This window comes from Phasianus colchicus, chromosome 1 (genome assembly GCF_987193195.1).
Source record: "Phasianus colchicus chromosome 1, bPhaCol1.hap1.1, whole genome shotgun sequence".
NCBI classification, from domain to species: domain Eukaryota; kingdom Metazoa; phylum Chordata; class Aves; order Galliformes; family Phasianidae; genus Phasianus; species Phasianus colchicus.
The window spans coordinates 41008058-41023250 of record NC_143436.1 but is presented as its reverse complement, the minus strand read 5'-3'; the positions used below and the strand labels follow the sequence as shown (position 1 = coordinate 41023250).

Here is a 15193-nt window from a genome sequence, read left to right as displayed (position 1 = left end):
CTTCTTTGCTTGTACCAGAGGTGGAGATTCACTAAATAACATGTATACTAAATACAGACTGAAAGGAAATTGCATTTTGCATGTGTTGGTGAGAAGCTGAACATGAAAGAGCATTGTCTTCTTAGTGGGTCACCCTGTTCACATAAGAAATCCCTTAAGCCAAGTCAATCTCATTTTAGCAAATCTTTTTTCTTCTATATTATATTTCCCCATATTCTATTACTTACTTTTCTCCATCGCTCTCTCCTGATCCTTTCCTTTCTCTGTTTAATACCCTGCTGTGAACCTTTTTTTTTTCAGCTTTACTGAAAACAAAGGGAGTTAAGATAAAATACTTCATGCTAATTAAAATTCAGATCCTATAATAATACAAACTGTAATGAGTCATACTAATTTTGGTTTACTGAATCATTTTTTAAGGAATGCTTTAATTTCTTTTTTTCTTTTTCACCAGTAAATCAGTGTCCCTGTAGTAATGATGGTTTAGTATAATAGAGGTACATGATATCATACAAAGACATTTAGTTACACATTTCTATTTCACAGTGCTTTGGAAATGATCTGAGAAATACAGTAAACTGTATTCTAATAGCTGTCTCTATTTTTAGTTTGTTCTAATTAACATTTTAAAGTTGCTTCATTCCTTCACAAAATAAGCAGTCAAACATTTTTCAGTCTTTAAATAATCATTTTTAAACATTCTTCATGCTCATGAAGTCAGAGCTCTAGAAACATCCATCCCATTTAGTTACAGTAAAATTATCAGCTTGGGATCTTGAGGATCCTAAAACTCACCCAGCATAAGAGAGAAATTCAGTTGTCACATTATTTTGTAATTCATTGTCAAGCTTATGCTTTCCAGCAGGAAAAGCATAGCGATGACTGGATATGGTGATTCTGTCCTGCTTTCTGCTGTTGATCTTCATCTTCTCTCTGCAAGCTGCCTGTCCCTGTGAGTACTTGACAACCATAGCAGATCAACGCAGCGTGAGGGAGCAGAAAATGCTCAGCAGCATGTGTTCTTTGTTAATGCCAGTGTGTGACTGAAACATACAAAAGCACCTAAAGCTGTTTGTAACAAACTGCTTGTAATTTAATTAATTACCAGTGTTTTTGTAGTAATATTTTGACATGAAATGTTGTTTTGTTCTTCACAAATATATGAAATAGTAATTATTGAAATAAATAGAAGTCCTCAGTGTTCCTTATTCACCCTCCCCACCCCAAGCCAGATACTGTGATTTTCTTCAGTCACTTATACGTTGCTTGGACATACCATTTTCTTCAGTGACAATTTAATGTACTTAAATGTCCCTTTCTCCATCATTGTAGTAACTGACATTTCATAGTTGTATAACTGTAGCTACATTTCCCTTCCCAGGGAAATAGGGAAGATCTATTACCTTTCCTTTTTTTTATAATATATATGTATGTGTATATTTTGTTCATGTGTGAAGCAAAGACTAAAATATCATTTTAAATATAATTTCAGCAGAGGATGGAGGAGGGATTTGCCAACAAGCTTGCTAATTCCTGGGGTGATTGGTTACTCTTCCCTTTCACCATGGCTGGGAGTGTGTGGATACAGGACAAGGGGAAACGGCCAGAAACTGGAGCATAGGAAGTTCCGCACCAATGTGTGCAAGAACTTCTTTATGGTGAGGGTGACAGAGCACTGGAACAGGCTGCCCAGGGAGGCTGTGGACTCTCCTTCTCTGGAGATATACAAGACCCACCTGGACACCTACTTGTGTGACCTGGTGTAGGGACTCTTCCCTTCCCTTCCCTTCCCTTCCCTTCCCTTCCCTTCCCTTCCCTTCCCTTCCCTTCCCTTCCCTTCCCTTCCCTTCCCTTCCCTTCCCTTCCCTTCCCTTCCCTTCCCTTCCCTTCCCTTCCCTTCCCTTCCCTTCCCTTCCCTTCCCTTCCCTTCCCTTCCCTTCCCTTCCCTTCCCTTCCCTTCCCTTCCCTTCCCTTCCCTTCCCTTCCCTTCCCTTCCCTTCCCTTCCCTTCCCTTCCCTTCCCTTCCCTTTCCCTGTCTGTTGTCAGCCCTATAGAGATCAGATGACTCATCTGCTTTTGATAAATATGAGCCACCACTTGAAACAAATAGTGGTAAAAATACCCTCCTTCTTCCATGAACTACATGGAGTCATTACAATTCTTCATGTAGTAACATTGGCCATATACGTGTTCACTATTTTTGGCAAATAATGTAATTATTTTAAAACAATAAGCAGCTGCAAATCTAGATATGAGTACCATGTTTTAAGCAAAGAGTGCATCAAACCCAAATTGTTCCTGGCTTGATAGCTGTATATTACAATTACAATGTGTTCTCTGTTTATGCTCTTTCATGTCTTGTTAATAAAGTGAAGGTCATTATATGGCTGAGAATAACTACAGATTGCAGATGAACATGTCTCTTTACTTATTATAGCTATGTTAAGAACCACATCAAAAGAGAAATAATAAACAATTTGCTCTGTAACTTTCAAATTTCCACTTAAGGCTAAGTTATAATTGTGCATTGTGAAATACGTGTATCAGGCATTATGATTCATGAATTTAGCAACTCTGTTACAGACTTAGAACTTACCAATTCTCTTCTATGCTTAGACAATAAGAGTAATGGTAGCCCTATAAAAGCCTTGATAAATTGTGAATTTTCCATACAACATCAAGTCATTTTAGTATTTCATTTAAGCTACTTAGAGTAATAATGACAAACAATTATCATGCTTTTACACTAGGTTATCTACAGGCTATTCTACAAATTATTTACAGTAGCCTGAAATAGATTGTTTATGGACCATTTGTCTTCCCTCATAAACAAACATAATGAACATTTTAGAGCATGTTAGTGACATGCAACTGTCATGAAAGATGACATTTAGAGTAAATAGTCTTCATATGTAATTAAACATTATTTCTACTTTTTTTCATATTTTATCATTTTTATATTTATATCATCTTCCAGTACAAATTTAAAATGTTACAGCTAGGTTTATAAAATATAAGCTGCTTTCATATTTTTCCGTGATGTTCTATACAGGTTTTGATTGGTTTAGTTGTTATTGAATAGCTTATGATCATTAATTACAATGACAAATATTGTTATAAATATGCCCTTAATGCAGTTAAATAGCAACTCTATGCCAAGTGATTTTTTTGTTTTCACTTTTCACAGAGTTTAAAATTAAATTATGATTTGATTTTCAATTTTTGTACTTATTCCGATTTTGAATCATGAAATCTTGGCATTAATTCCAGTAGTATCTCCCATAAAGAAACTGCCAAGAAAATTGCCCTTTGGTACCATGCATTTTGTTGCTTCAAGGCATTTAGGTGAATAGAAATTAATAACCTTTCATATAAAATCCAATAGCTGTTACTGGAGCATTTGGAGTGCCTTGTCTCAAGACACGAAAGATCACTGAGGATGACAGTGGTGAAACGACAAGCACAGTCTCCCTCAGGAGTTTCCAGTGAAGTTGAGGTCCTCAAAGCTCTGAAATCTCTGTTTGAACACCACAAGGCTCTGGATGAAAAGGTACAGTATGGAAAATATATATATATAAAATATACCCTCTAACTTACTTTACTGTGCCTTATGATGCTTATTGTGTATTTCCTCCTTTATATAAGTCTCTTACTTAAAATATTTATATGAATTCAAAGAAGTCCTTGGGAATGTATGACCAATAATTGCACTGCAGTGTGGATCACTTTAGCTATCTTTTGTAGTCAGTAAAACTGACTTTTCAAAACAAGAAAATCTTACCCTTATCAGAAATATTTCCCCTGTTAGCACTAAATAAACATGGATGAAATTTATGTCTCTGGTATGTTTTTAGGTTCAAAATACAAACTGAGAGTAAAATAACAGTAAAGATCTTTTTGACTATGGAAAAGGGCTTCCTCTTAAAACTTTTTACTGGGAAAATATTCTAACATACATTTGTAAACAATGAACTTATGCAACTTCTCCAAACTCATTTTTAGTTGATTTGTTAAGACAAAATGTCCAACTGATCTTCACAGAGAAAAGCAACCATCAGGTTTTACTATCCTATATAAGATTTGAAAAACATTGGTTCTCTTAAGATAATTCATGTCAGAAAAGTATACCTATCTCTTCTCTAATACGAAAACAACCAATTCATGTTGACGTTACCACTATCTTTTTATTCATTAGCAGGTAGGTAAGAGAGCTTTTATTCACTATGAACAAAATTGATTCAATTCTAGCATGTGCAAGTGTTTTTAAAAGCTCTTTGTGGGCTGCAGATATGGAGAGAAAGGAGAAAGACTTTGACAGCAATAAAAAATGTGGAAAGTGGTTGCTAAGAGACAGAGGAAGATGGGTGATATTTTGCACCAACAGCAGTGCTAACATGACACTGGGTATGTTAAATTTCAAGATAATAGGGCTGCACTTAAAAGCCAGAAGAATACCCAGTCATCTGGGCCCGTGTTGGATGTATCCAGTAACAAGGAGAGCAAACCTTTTCTACTGTATCTGTGGCTCCATAATGGGAATCAGTTCTTTAAAAATGGATATTATAGCATGGTTTGATAGATCAAGTGACATCTGATTAGTCTTACTTTGTGAAGCCTTGTTTAGGAAAACACCATCTAGTGCCCAAGAAAATAGGAGTACACTGAAGGACCATATGAAGTGTAGGTAGTACATTATTTTTGAAGTAATAAATACAATTACAGTAGAATAACACTTGCTTCTATGTGCTACTTTTAATCACTTACTGTCTTTAAATTCCAGAATGGAGAAAACAAACTGAATCATCAGAAAAACAAAACAAATTTATCAGATAAAAATACTTTGTAGTTGTTACTGCTCCTTTTTCACTAACAAGGCAGTGTGTTAGAACAACAGCTTTCCTTGTATTTATCAGAAATTAAGATGGTTTTTTTGCTTTAACATAAATTTGAAGAAGGAATCAAACCAAAATTCATTGCAGTGTAATTTTATATGAATTTCAGAGAATTTGGCTTTCTTTAAATTCAAAGTTTCTTCAATATGAACTTATAAAGTTCATGAATTACTAAATAATAAGTAATACTTAGAGTAAAGTAATATTCAAAATATATGAATACCAAATGCATTAGTATGGTCTTTTGTAAGCTGAATGTTTTTTCCTGGAATATGAATGAGAAAATCTGAAGTCTTTATTCAGCTTTTGTATTATTCTTCAAGTATATTTTGATATAGACAGAGAAAAAATAATTAATAAAGTTATAATTTATGGGATGTAGAGTAGGTTTCTCCTTTAAATCATAACACTAATGTAGCATTGTTTTCTCTGGTTTAATGAACACTTTCCCCCAGTTTTAACAACTTCAACAACACTTCATGTGGTTGACCATGAAGAATTAGTTGCAACATTTCCTATGTCACCATGGCATATGTGAGTGTCAATTAGTTGTTCACTGCTCAGATGAAAGAAAAAAGGCTTCTGTGCCAAGGCAGAGTTGCTTTCCGTTTCTTTAGAAAATGTTATAGTTGGAGAATAAATAAGGGCCATCAGACTGCAATTTTACTTAGGTCATTATAAAAAAGTGCATTAACTGTGTAGCTGCAAAGCAGGAAAAGGAAGAGAGGGCAAGGCAAGGCAGGTCAAAGCAATTTCCAGCTTTGTCTTTGTTTCACACTCAGATTGTTCTGTGTTTTTACTGACTAAAGACCAAGAAAGAAAAAACATGGATTTATACAAACATAATAGCTTGATATTCAGAATAATGAAATTAATAATTACCTATTTTTTTCTGAATTGTCATGTAAAAAAATGTCTCCTACACTGTCTCTGAAACAGCTATTATTTCCAAGGAGTGTTGTTTTTCAAACTGTAAAATGTCTTTATAAAAGCCACTAGTATTCAGTTCTACAGCAACACAGGTTAAGGATAATTTTTTTTGTGATTCCAGCTCCCTGTAAAGCTCTCACCTCCTCAGTAAAATGGCCTAGTTGGTTTGCAAATTCTAAAACTCCTCTAAGCAAACACAAGTGTTAAACATTTTAAAACATATTTTAAACACATGCATTCTCATTTATAAAACATACTTAAATACAACAAGGTTTTAGGAAATGTTAGGAAGACGTAAAGTAAAAGGACAAACTCATTGCATGTAATTTCAGCTAGTAACAGTCACCATCTTGTGATATTTTCCTCCATCATCTTGTCCCTCTGTAATACTTACAGCCAAGAAGACTGAAGTGAGAAAGATGATTCTCATTTCTCCATTAAAAAATTATTTTATGACAGCTTGCACTGTATAAGAGGTTGAAATAAGGCTTCTTGAGACAGGACTATAACCCTTAATTATCAGTGAAGTGCTAGTGAGAGACAAAAATTATGGTGGGAATTGAAGCAGGAATTTATATAGAAAATGCATTTTACAGAGGAATCAGGAACCTCTGGGAAGGTTGAGAGCATACGAAGAGGAGAGAGAGAGAGGAAGAAGAACCACAAAGATGATGAGAGGGCTGGAGCACCTTTCCTATGAGGATGGTCTGAAAGAGTGGGGCTTGTTCAGCGTGGAGAAGACTTCATCATTGCAGTCTTTCAGTACATAAAGGGAGCCTAACAGGAGAGATGTGGACAGACTCTTTGACAGGGAGTGTAGTGACAGGACAAGTAGTAATCGCTGGGATCTGAAAACAATTATATATACGTGAAAATGTGCAATGTTTCATTGTACATGAAAGACTGATTTTTTGTTTGCTTTGTTTTACAACGGAATCTGCTGATCTGGTAGAATGCATTCACTTTCTCTTCAAACACTCCTTACAGCTTAAACATTCTTAGATCATCAGCTGGATCTAGGATGGTGTGGTGGGAATGGTGATAGAAATACCTGCTGAATTTAGGCCCATTTACTGGGTTATAGTCAAGTAACTTAATGTGATGTGTGTAATGAAGTTGTGTGGATTAGCAGATAAGTTGTTATAGGAACCCCTTATGGTCAGAAGAGATAAAGTCACCAACACACAGCACTGAAGTTCAGTTTAGGTCAGATTTACCTTTTAATCATACTGGGAACCTTGTGTCTACATTGCTAGCTTAGGTTTTCTATAGTTATATGAGATAATGCTGAGCAGCCAAGATGCATAAACAGAAAAAAAATGTTTTCAGAAGTGTTACATAGTTGTTGCTGCTGCTTTTGATTGTTTCATTTGTAAAAGATGTTTGTAAACAACATTTTATGTGTAATGTAATTTAAGAAAATTAGCACTTCCTTTGTTTTCCATAGTATTATATGCAAACTGTAGAACAGCAGTATGGCATTTAAAGTTTGAAGCCCATTTTTGTGGGTTACGTTTTCCTACGGTTAGGTTTAAACATTTACTACAGAATATGTCTAATGAAAGGATGTAACACACATACCTACAGACTGGCAGGGCATACTGTAGTGCATATGGAGGATTATATAAATTTTAAAGACTGATAGAAGAAATGTTACAGCACATATTTTGATTTTTCTTCCAGGTAAGGGAGCGACTGAGGGTTTCTTTAGAAAGAGTCTCTGCACTGGAAGAAGAACTCGCTGCTGCTAACCAGGAGGTAATGTAAAACATTATCTCTCCTTCTGAGGTTCAATTTCTTTCATATTGTGTCCTGTGTGTTCCCTGCCAGTTTTCTTAAAGTGTTCAGAAAGAAGGATAAATTACATTCTGAGTAAGCTGATCAACAAGACTGGTTTAAGGTGCTGGCCAGATTGATTAATACAACCTTTTGTTTTCTAATTTATTCAGTTGTGAGCAAACTAAAATTTAGGAGCTAGTTACAGGTTTGTAATATTTTTATTGGATATGAAAAAAGGAGTTTATCTACTAACATGTCAGATAATACAAAAAATTTAATAACTTGAATTCCCATTTTACTATAAAATTAAGTAAAACGTTTATAGATGTGCATTATATGTATTTTAAATTAAGGAGGAAAGTATATGGCTGATGTCAAAATTTATGTTTGCCATCCCTTTTAATTGCAGTATATAATGATGAACGGTGGAGCTGTATAACTTTTGTGAATTTAGACAATACATTTTTTCCCTATAAGCTAGCTTGCAGACTGTTCTCAGATTCTGATTTGTTTGAAAGTGTGAACACCACAACCTGATTGTATTATACATGCAATGCATGCACAAACAGAAAGGAATTTTGCACCCACAGAGATAATTCTGAAGCCTGAGTGTATAATGGATTCAGGTGGTCACATTGCCACCCCGATCACATTCTGAATCTTCACCTGACATGTGCTTTTCATACTGTTTAATGTCAGTCAGACAAGCAATAAAACCAGATGAAAGCTATTTTGGTTTATGTCCCTTTCCTGGTGTTCTTTTACTGAACTTTAAGGCACAAACTGAAAACAACCACAGAAAATGTTGAACTACTACCAAATGCTCGTGGGAAAATGGAATGCCTATAATTCTGGACAATGTGTGATAACATAAACTACTGTAGTAGTTTACTGATAAACTACTGTAGAAGTTTTTTAGCTGTTTTTTTTTGTTTGTTTTTCTGATGATAAGCTAGAACAAGTAACTTTCTTAAAGTGACTTCTTAAAAAGGGTCTGCAGTCTATTAGTTCTTCCTTTTTATAAGCTACAAACCAGATATTATAAATCCTCCCTTTTATTTGGGCAGACAAAATATAGTTACTTTATCTGTAAAATACAATCCCTCTTTTACTGTTCCATTTCATGGAATAGTTGGGTTCAAATGATTTTGTTATACTATATTGAGTATGAGCACTTACTAAACAGAAAGCAGTCCTTTTGAACAGTGAAGCTGAATGAGATGCATCCCATTACTCATATCACTCTTATTCACAATCCAAGTTTACTTCACTGAGCACGGGACCAGGTCTTTAGAGCATTGCCTTATTATCCAGAGATTGAAAGAAAATTATTTTAACTTGTATTGACAGCATGGAGTAAAACCAGACACAATTAAATTAGTTTCAAATAGGATTTTCATAGCTATTCTTGCTCCTAATGCTTAGAAATGCTATAAAAATTTTGTCTCTAGATGATACTAAGAAATTTAGAAAGGTATTTAATTAGCAAAGCTTGACATGACCATTAACAAAATCAGAATACTGGTATCCCAGTTTCTCGTGAGGGACTGTTCAAGCTTTGAACTGGAAATTCAATTGAATAATAATAAAAAAGAGACAGAAAGAGAGAAGTGGATAATTTTCACACATACAATGTTCACACTATTAGCAATTTAAATGAGTCAAAATTAGTTAGACAATCACCATGTACGCACCTGTTTTTGTACTACACTGATCAATGAATGCACAGGCAATACAGGGCTTTATCAAAAATTTATCATACTATACATGAAAATACATGAGTGAAGTTTCCAAGGGAATTAAACTTATGCTTTTCAGTAATTTCCATATTCCTGTTATTCAGTGTTTGCTTGCCCATGAGAATTTGTATTTAATTTTCATATCCCTTTTCTCACACTGATTCTAAGAATGTACTACATATTCAGGACTGTATTTAAACATAAAATGACAACAGCACACAGTCCCCTGATTAAATGAGCATATGGTTAAGTTTATAATGAGAATTCTGGGATTAAAAAACCGTAGAAATCTATCTGTTAAGGTAGAGCCTTCCTGTGAAGTTCCTATGGCCGTTCTCACACAGCAGCAGTGAGAAACAGCAGACATTCATGAGTACTTGCACTGGAAATAAACTCGTTTAAAAGGGGGAGAGGAGACTGTAGCTTCCTTCACTAGATGTAAATAATCTCTCAGTCAACAGTCTTTTGTAGCATATTACGTGCATAACAAAGAGTGCAAAAACATCTGCATGTTCATATGCTGATGCAGCTGATTTCAGCTGTAGTTGCCAACACTGTCTTACATAGCACTTCTTATTTGTAAGGGAATTGTAACACCCAGTGACTTTAAATTGCAGGGGCAGTTGAGATGGACAGCTCAAGACACCAAGTGAACTTATCATGTGTAGCTAACATTTATGTGTAATCACATCATGGTAATAGAGAAGAACCTTGACCTGCAGTTCCACTTACTGACTGGATATGACTTCAGTCATTGCTGTTGGTTGTTCCGAGCTTTTCAAAAAAAAACAAATGGTTCATTGTTGGTTTGATTCTGTGAAGGCAATAATTTTTATTTCAATGTACATTTTACTGGGAGAAAGAAAAGTTATTTAACTGTATATTTTATATTGCTGCAACTGATTTGTAAGCATAGACTGGTCCTTATAACAGTAGTCTGGAGAGTCTTCATGCAGACTGTGGTATGGTAACAGCCTATAGTAATTAAATTCCATAATACTTGTAATATTTGCTTTTTGTCAGCACCTATCACATGATAAATCACTGAAAAACAGATTTACATGTGCTTACTCTTCAGATACTTTTGAAATGATACAATACTTTATCTGGTTCTACAGAACCCATGGTCTCTCCAAATAGTTATAGCTGAATGTTTTAAGTTGCAACTAGCAGTTGTACAAACTGTAGGAAGTACAGACCACACCAAAGTCAATGGTACAGTAGCGTAGTGTCTGTTTATGAAAAATATGAAGGCAGATGCAATGCTTTTCAGTGAGCATATGAACATTACAAATTCCAATAGGGTTCTGTGAACCACTTTTCTCTTTACACACTAATTTGAATTTCGTATTTTATTAGCCGTATATATCACGTATATATCATCAGTAATTCAAGCTCTATTGGCTTTCAAAGATTAGGGAATATACACAGGGGTGTGGCCCTTACCAATGCTTTTAAATCCATTTATGCTCCAATGTAAAATGTTAAATGACAACAGTTGTGATTTCTATTAACAGATTTTACTGTTTCCCAGAAATCTCAACAAACTCTTTCCCCTCAAAAATGACCTCTAGAGATTTTTCCCAGTGCTTGAATGTAAAATTAAACTTTACGTATGATTAAAACTATACTTTTTTTTTTAAGTACTGCATATAATACTTTGCATATAAGTGACATTCCAAAACCTATTTTTGTTTCTGTTTAATTTTCTGTTTTTTCCAATTTTTTCTCATTAGTAGACTATGTAGCATGAAAATACAGTGTTAAGTATATTCATTATCTCAATTATATACTGTTGGAACTCAGAAAACACTGGGACTGTATAGAATATGAAATTAGAAAAATTGCTGGTTTGAGGTTCCACCAGACGCTTTTCTTCAGCATTTGATGAAGATGATATTGCACATGCCAAACATGATATTGCTTCTGTCAACTAACACATAGATTTTATTTAAAAGTCTTGGGCTCCCTTAGAATTTCCTCTTGCTTCCACCAAATTTTACTCAACATTTTGTGGATGAATTTAACTCCTGGAGCTATCAGAGGGATTGCAGAAGATTTGGCTCACAGTCATAGAACTACTTGATTCTCTTATTTGTGCAGTGGAGTAGAAACCATATAAAAGGAACAGTTTGATGAGAAAAATAGCATTTGCACTTCTTGAATGTCTAATATGCTCAACATTTTATCAGAAATTGATGAAATTTAAATCTCTGTATGAAATTGAGTGATATTCAGTATGTTCAGTGACTTTTTTCTGAAAGACAAAAGCAAAGCAAGGCTAGATAGCTTGTAACTACTTCTGGTGACTTAAAGCATGTATTCTGGTGAAAAACATGAAATAGCCTTCACCTGTATTGTCACATTTTACCATATTTTCTCAGAACAGTGTAAGTTATTGCTACATAAACTCTCACCTACATTCTAATGGTTGTGATTTTTTTTTTATTTATTTTTTTAAGAAATAACTTTACACAGCTCTAACTTTGGTGAAGGTTTCATCACAGTTAAATTAATTTAACTTAACAGAATTTAATTAATTAACATAATTAACATAAAAATATCTTATTTTCAAATGTAATCTTCATGTCCTATATGTAATTGCTTTTCTTTTGCCTTTAACTATCTAGTTAAATGTTAACTCTGAAAAATGTTACTGTGGCACTTGTTTTAAATATGGTAATGAAGCAAAGCAATGTTGGCTTATTTTGTGACTCTTTCTTTGTGTCCCACAATTTTTAACTTTGATGTCTACGTGTTCGAATTAGGATATGTGGCACAACAGCTGAAGAGACTGAAAAATACTTCACTGCCTTATTTTTTACAAGATCAAAAAATAAGCACAAGAAATAATCTGTAAAGTTACTATAGGTATTTCATATTATTCTCTCAGCTAATTCTAATCTAAGGTCAAATAGGAAAACAAAACAAAACAAAACACCACAATTGTGGACGTGGAGGGCAGCAAGGCATTTCTGCCAGAAGCAGTTCTCCCTAAAGTCTGAGCAGAATAGGTCAAAAATCCAATGCATTTTTCATGTAGTGACTCCAGAACGGTAATATCTATTGGCATATTTGAAACAAAACATCAGTATTCCACTTGTGGTTTCTCAATATTACTTATATCAACAATAAATTTTACTGCACAGAATTGTTTTTTCGAAACAATTCTGAATGCAAAATGAACTTGTTTTTTCTTTTCTGCAGTGAGAGCAGATAATGCAGAAAAGAAAAAACAAGTTCATTTTGCATTCAGAATAATGACTTTGTGTATTTTAGTATTGTGATAGAAAAATCTTGGTAAAAAATGCCTGTAAGTGTTATCTCCCATTCATAACTTTCCTTAGTCACTTAGATTATTTATGTGTAGGATACCGAGTACTGTTGGTAACCCAGTAATGTATGTTAAATAGGTTCAATAACTCGGGTCTTTGCTGAAATGATTTTTGAGATCTGTGTTGTGTAGCTGCCCAAATATCTTAGAGTACCTTCAGAGATTGTGAAATGCTGTGTTCTCTTGCCCTTCTGTTTAATATGTGGCCACCTGTAATAAATTCTAAAATTCTGATGGCATGTTCAAGTTATGCATGTAAGTTATTTCCATTTATTCCTTAAAAGAAACCACTTTGTAGTGAAGACTGATTAGCAGAAAAGAGTACATGGTCTGTGTTTGTATGTTTGTTGAGAGCTTCCTTAAGAAAAGCTTAGCTGAAGGGAAAAGTCTTCCATTCCTTCATTAATCTAGTGTGCAAATTGTTCTGTTTTCAACATATGTCATAAAGACAACTGTTACATTCTACATTTATTTTCCAAACTGTCAAAGATCCCTTATATGAATGGATTAAGCTGCTCAAGGTTTTATTGCTATTAATAGAGGAATCAGATTCTTCAACAGAATGATAGATTTAAGCTCCTAAGAATCTCTACTGTGATACTGATGGGTTTTCTTTTCATTAAAATCTTGGGTCACAGTTAACTTGGATCCTTCATTTTATGTATTTGTGAAACGTTGTAATGATTTTTGTTATATAAAGATTTGTGACTGAATGCCATTGCCATAGGTTTATCACTGAAGAGCACAATGTAGTTTCACTCCTGTCACTCACAAAACAGCCTGAGACCTACTGCACCTCTCAGTGTAACTGGGTGTAACTCAGCGTACTGTTACAGCGCATCCTTCTGTATCAATAAATATATATATGCACACTGAACTTTGATCAGCTGCAAGTTACAGTTTTTGAAGAGAAGAAAAAAATTAAATTTTGTAAGATAATGCTTCATGGAATATGACAAAAGACAAAAAGGAATGGAAAACTGTGATTTGCTAATTCCATTTTATTTACTGTTCCTCCAAACCTGCTGTGCAGCTGTGAAGCAATTGTTTAAATGTACATTGAAAGAAACAGAAAGATAGATATTTGAAATCTAGTTTGCAAATCTCTTCAAATCTGCTTCATTTTTAATCTGACAGAAGCATGTGACTTAATGAAACCTTGGTCCCCTGTGATTTGAGATACTGATGCTTTATTTCATGCTTTGGTTTCATCTCTGAATAATGATGACTGGAGAGTAAATATTCCCTGTTTCCTCCAAACCTTGTAACACAAACACTCCTTAAAAATTAGCATCTTCATCAAAACGAGCATAAACATAATCCCATGAATTCTCTTTTTCCCCCCCTTTTATGTGTATTGTAAAAAGTGTTTTTAGGTTGTTCTATTTCATTCTGAAAACAAGTTAGATATCACTTCTCTCATATAAAAATGTAATCTTATGAAGATAAATCTCAGTTCTTTTACATATTTTCTGTTTCCCAACTTTTTTTGTGTGTGTAAATAATTAAAGAAAAGAAACTAGGAAATACACTGGAAGTATTCATTATACTCTTTTGGTTAAAAGTTATATTCTCATTTTTATAATCGCTTTTGCTTAAGTTTTAAGAGTTTTGCCTTTAAGGTGAGACTGGCCTTCTATTTGTATAACAAAATTTGTTCCAATCTTAATTCAAACAAATATTTATTGGTATATTTAGTTTACTCCATATATTCTATTTATATTTCAGTGCTTTTACTGTCCATTTTTACTATGATTATTTTTGCATCACCACACTCTCAACAGAGCTCCAGTAAAGGACCAGTGTCCATAGGAGCCCTGTGAATATCACTTCCAAGCGTCAGGCTGATCCTGTGCTTTCTGAATGCCCTTGCCTCCCAAAAACGCTAAGGGTATTTTAACTGAATATAGCTTTCCTATAGAAGAAGTAGTAGAGGCCAATCCAATAGATTTCATGGGTAAGATGATTCATTTCATAAGCATAGATAGACGTATACAACTAAATTTCATAACTTGATATTTGGCAGCCAATGGCTGATGCAGTGTCTACCCAGGTGCACTATCTGCCAGGCTTGGTACAGTGCATAAATCCTGGTATGCTGCATGACACACACTCACCATGTCATAACTCCGTGCTGGGGAGCTAATTATGCTAGCACAAGCCCTTACCCAGCTACATGCCTATTCTTTTTAATGGAAGAGAGGAAGGGTGAAAACTAAAGTGCCCTCCATAAGGGTCTGAGTCTAAATAATGATAGGATATCGTGACCGGGGCTCACTACAGAACAACTGTCCTGCAATTATCAGCATATATGGAATGTTAACATTTCTGAAATTCAGTTATTGGAGTTATTTTGAGGGCCTGCACAATACTTTATGTGCATCAGTAAATAGGGATAGTGGGGCATGCCTGACATTTCTCCATGACAGCAAACAAATACATCAATATATGACACAGAGCCAAAGCTGAAGAACCCATCTGAGTGATAAATTGATCTTCTGTTTTCTTTTCTACTTTAT

At 34.4% G+C, this 15193-nt stretch overlaps 1 protein-coding gene across 6 annotated transcripts in view; it reads left to right on the top strand.

Moving 5' to 3' along the window:
* PPFIA2 (PPFI scaffold protein A2) overlaps window positions 1-15193 on the top strand; it is a 295808-nt gene that overhangs the window by 196237 nt on the left and 84378 nt on the right. For all 6 annotated transcript variants that reach the window (XR_016466101.1, XM_090139305.1, XM_090139289.1 and 3 more), the window contains 2 exons: window positions 3386-3550; window positions 7506-7580. Coding sequence is in view for 5 of the 6 variants with exons in the window: in XM_090139305.1 (XP_089995431.1) it covers window positions 3386-3550; window positions 7506-7580 (240 nt within the window). In the remaining variant the exon portion in view is untranslated. The remainder of the gene's footprint in view (window positions 1-3385; window positions 3551-7505; window positions 7581-15193) is intronic.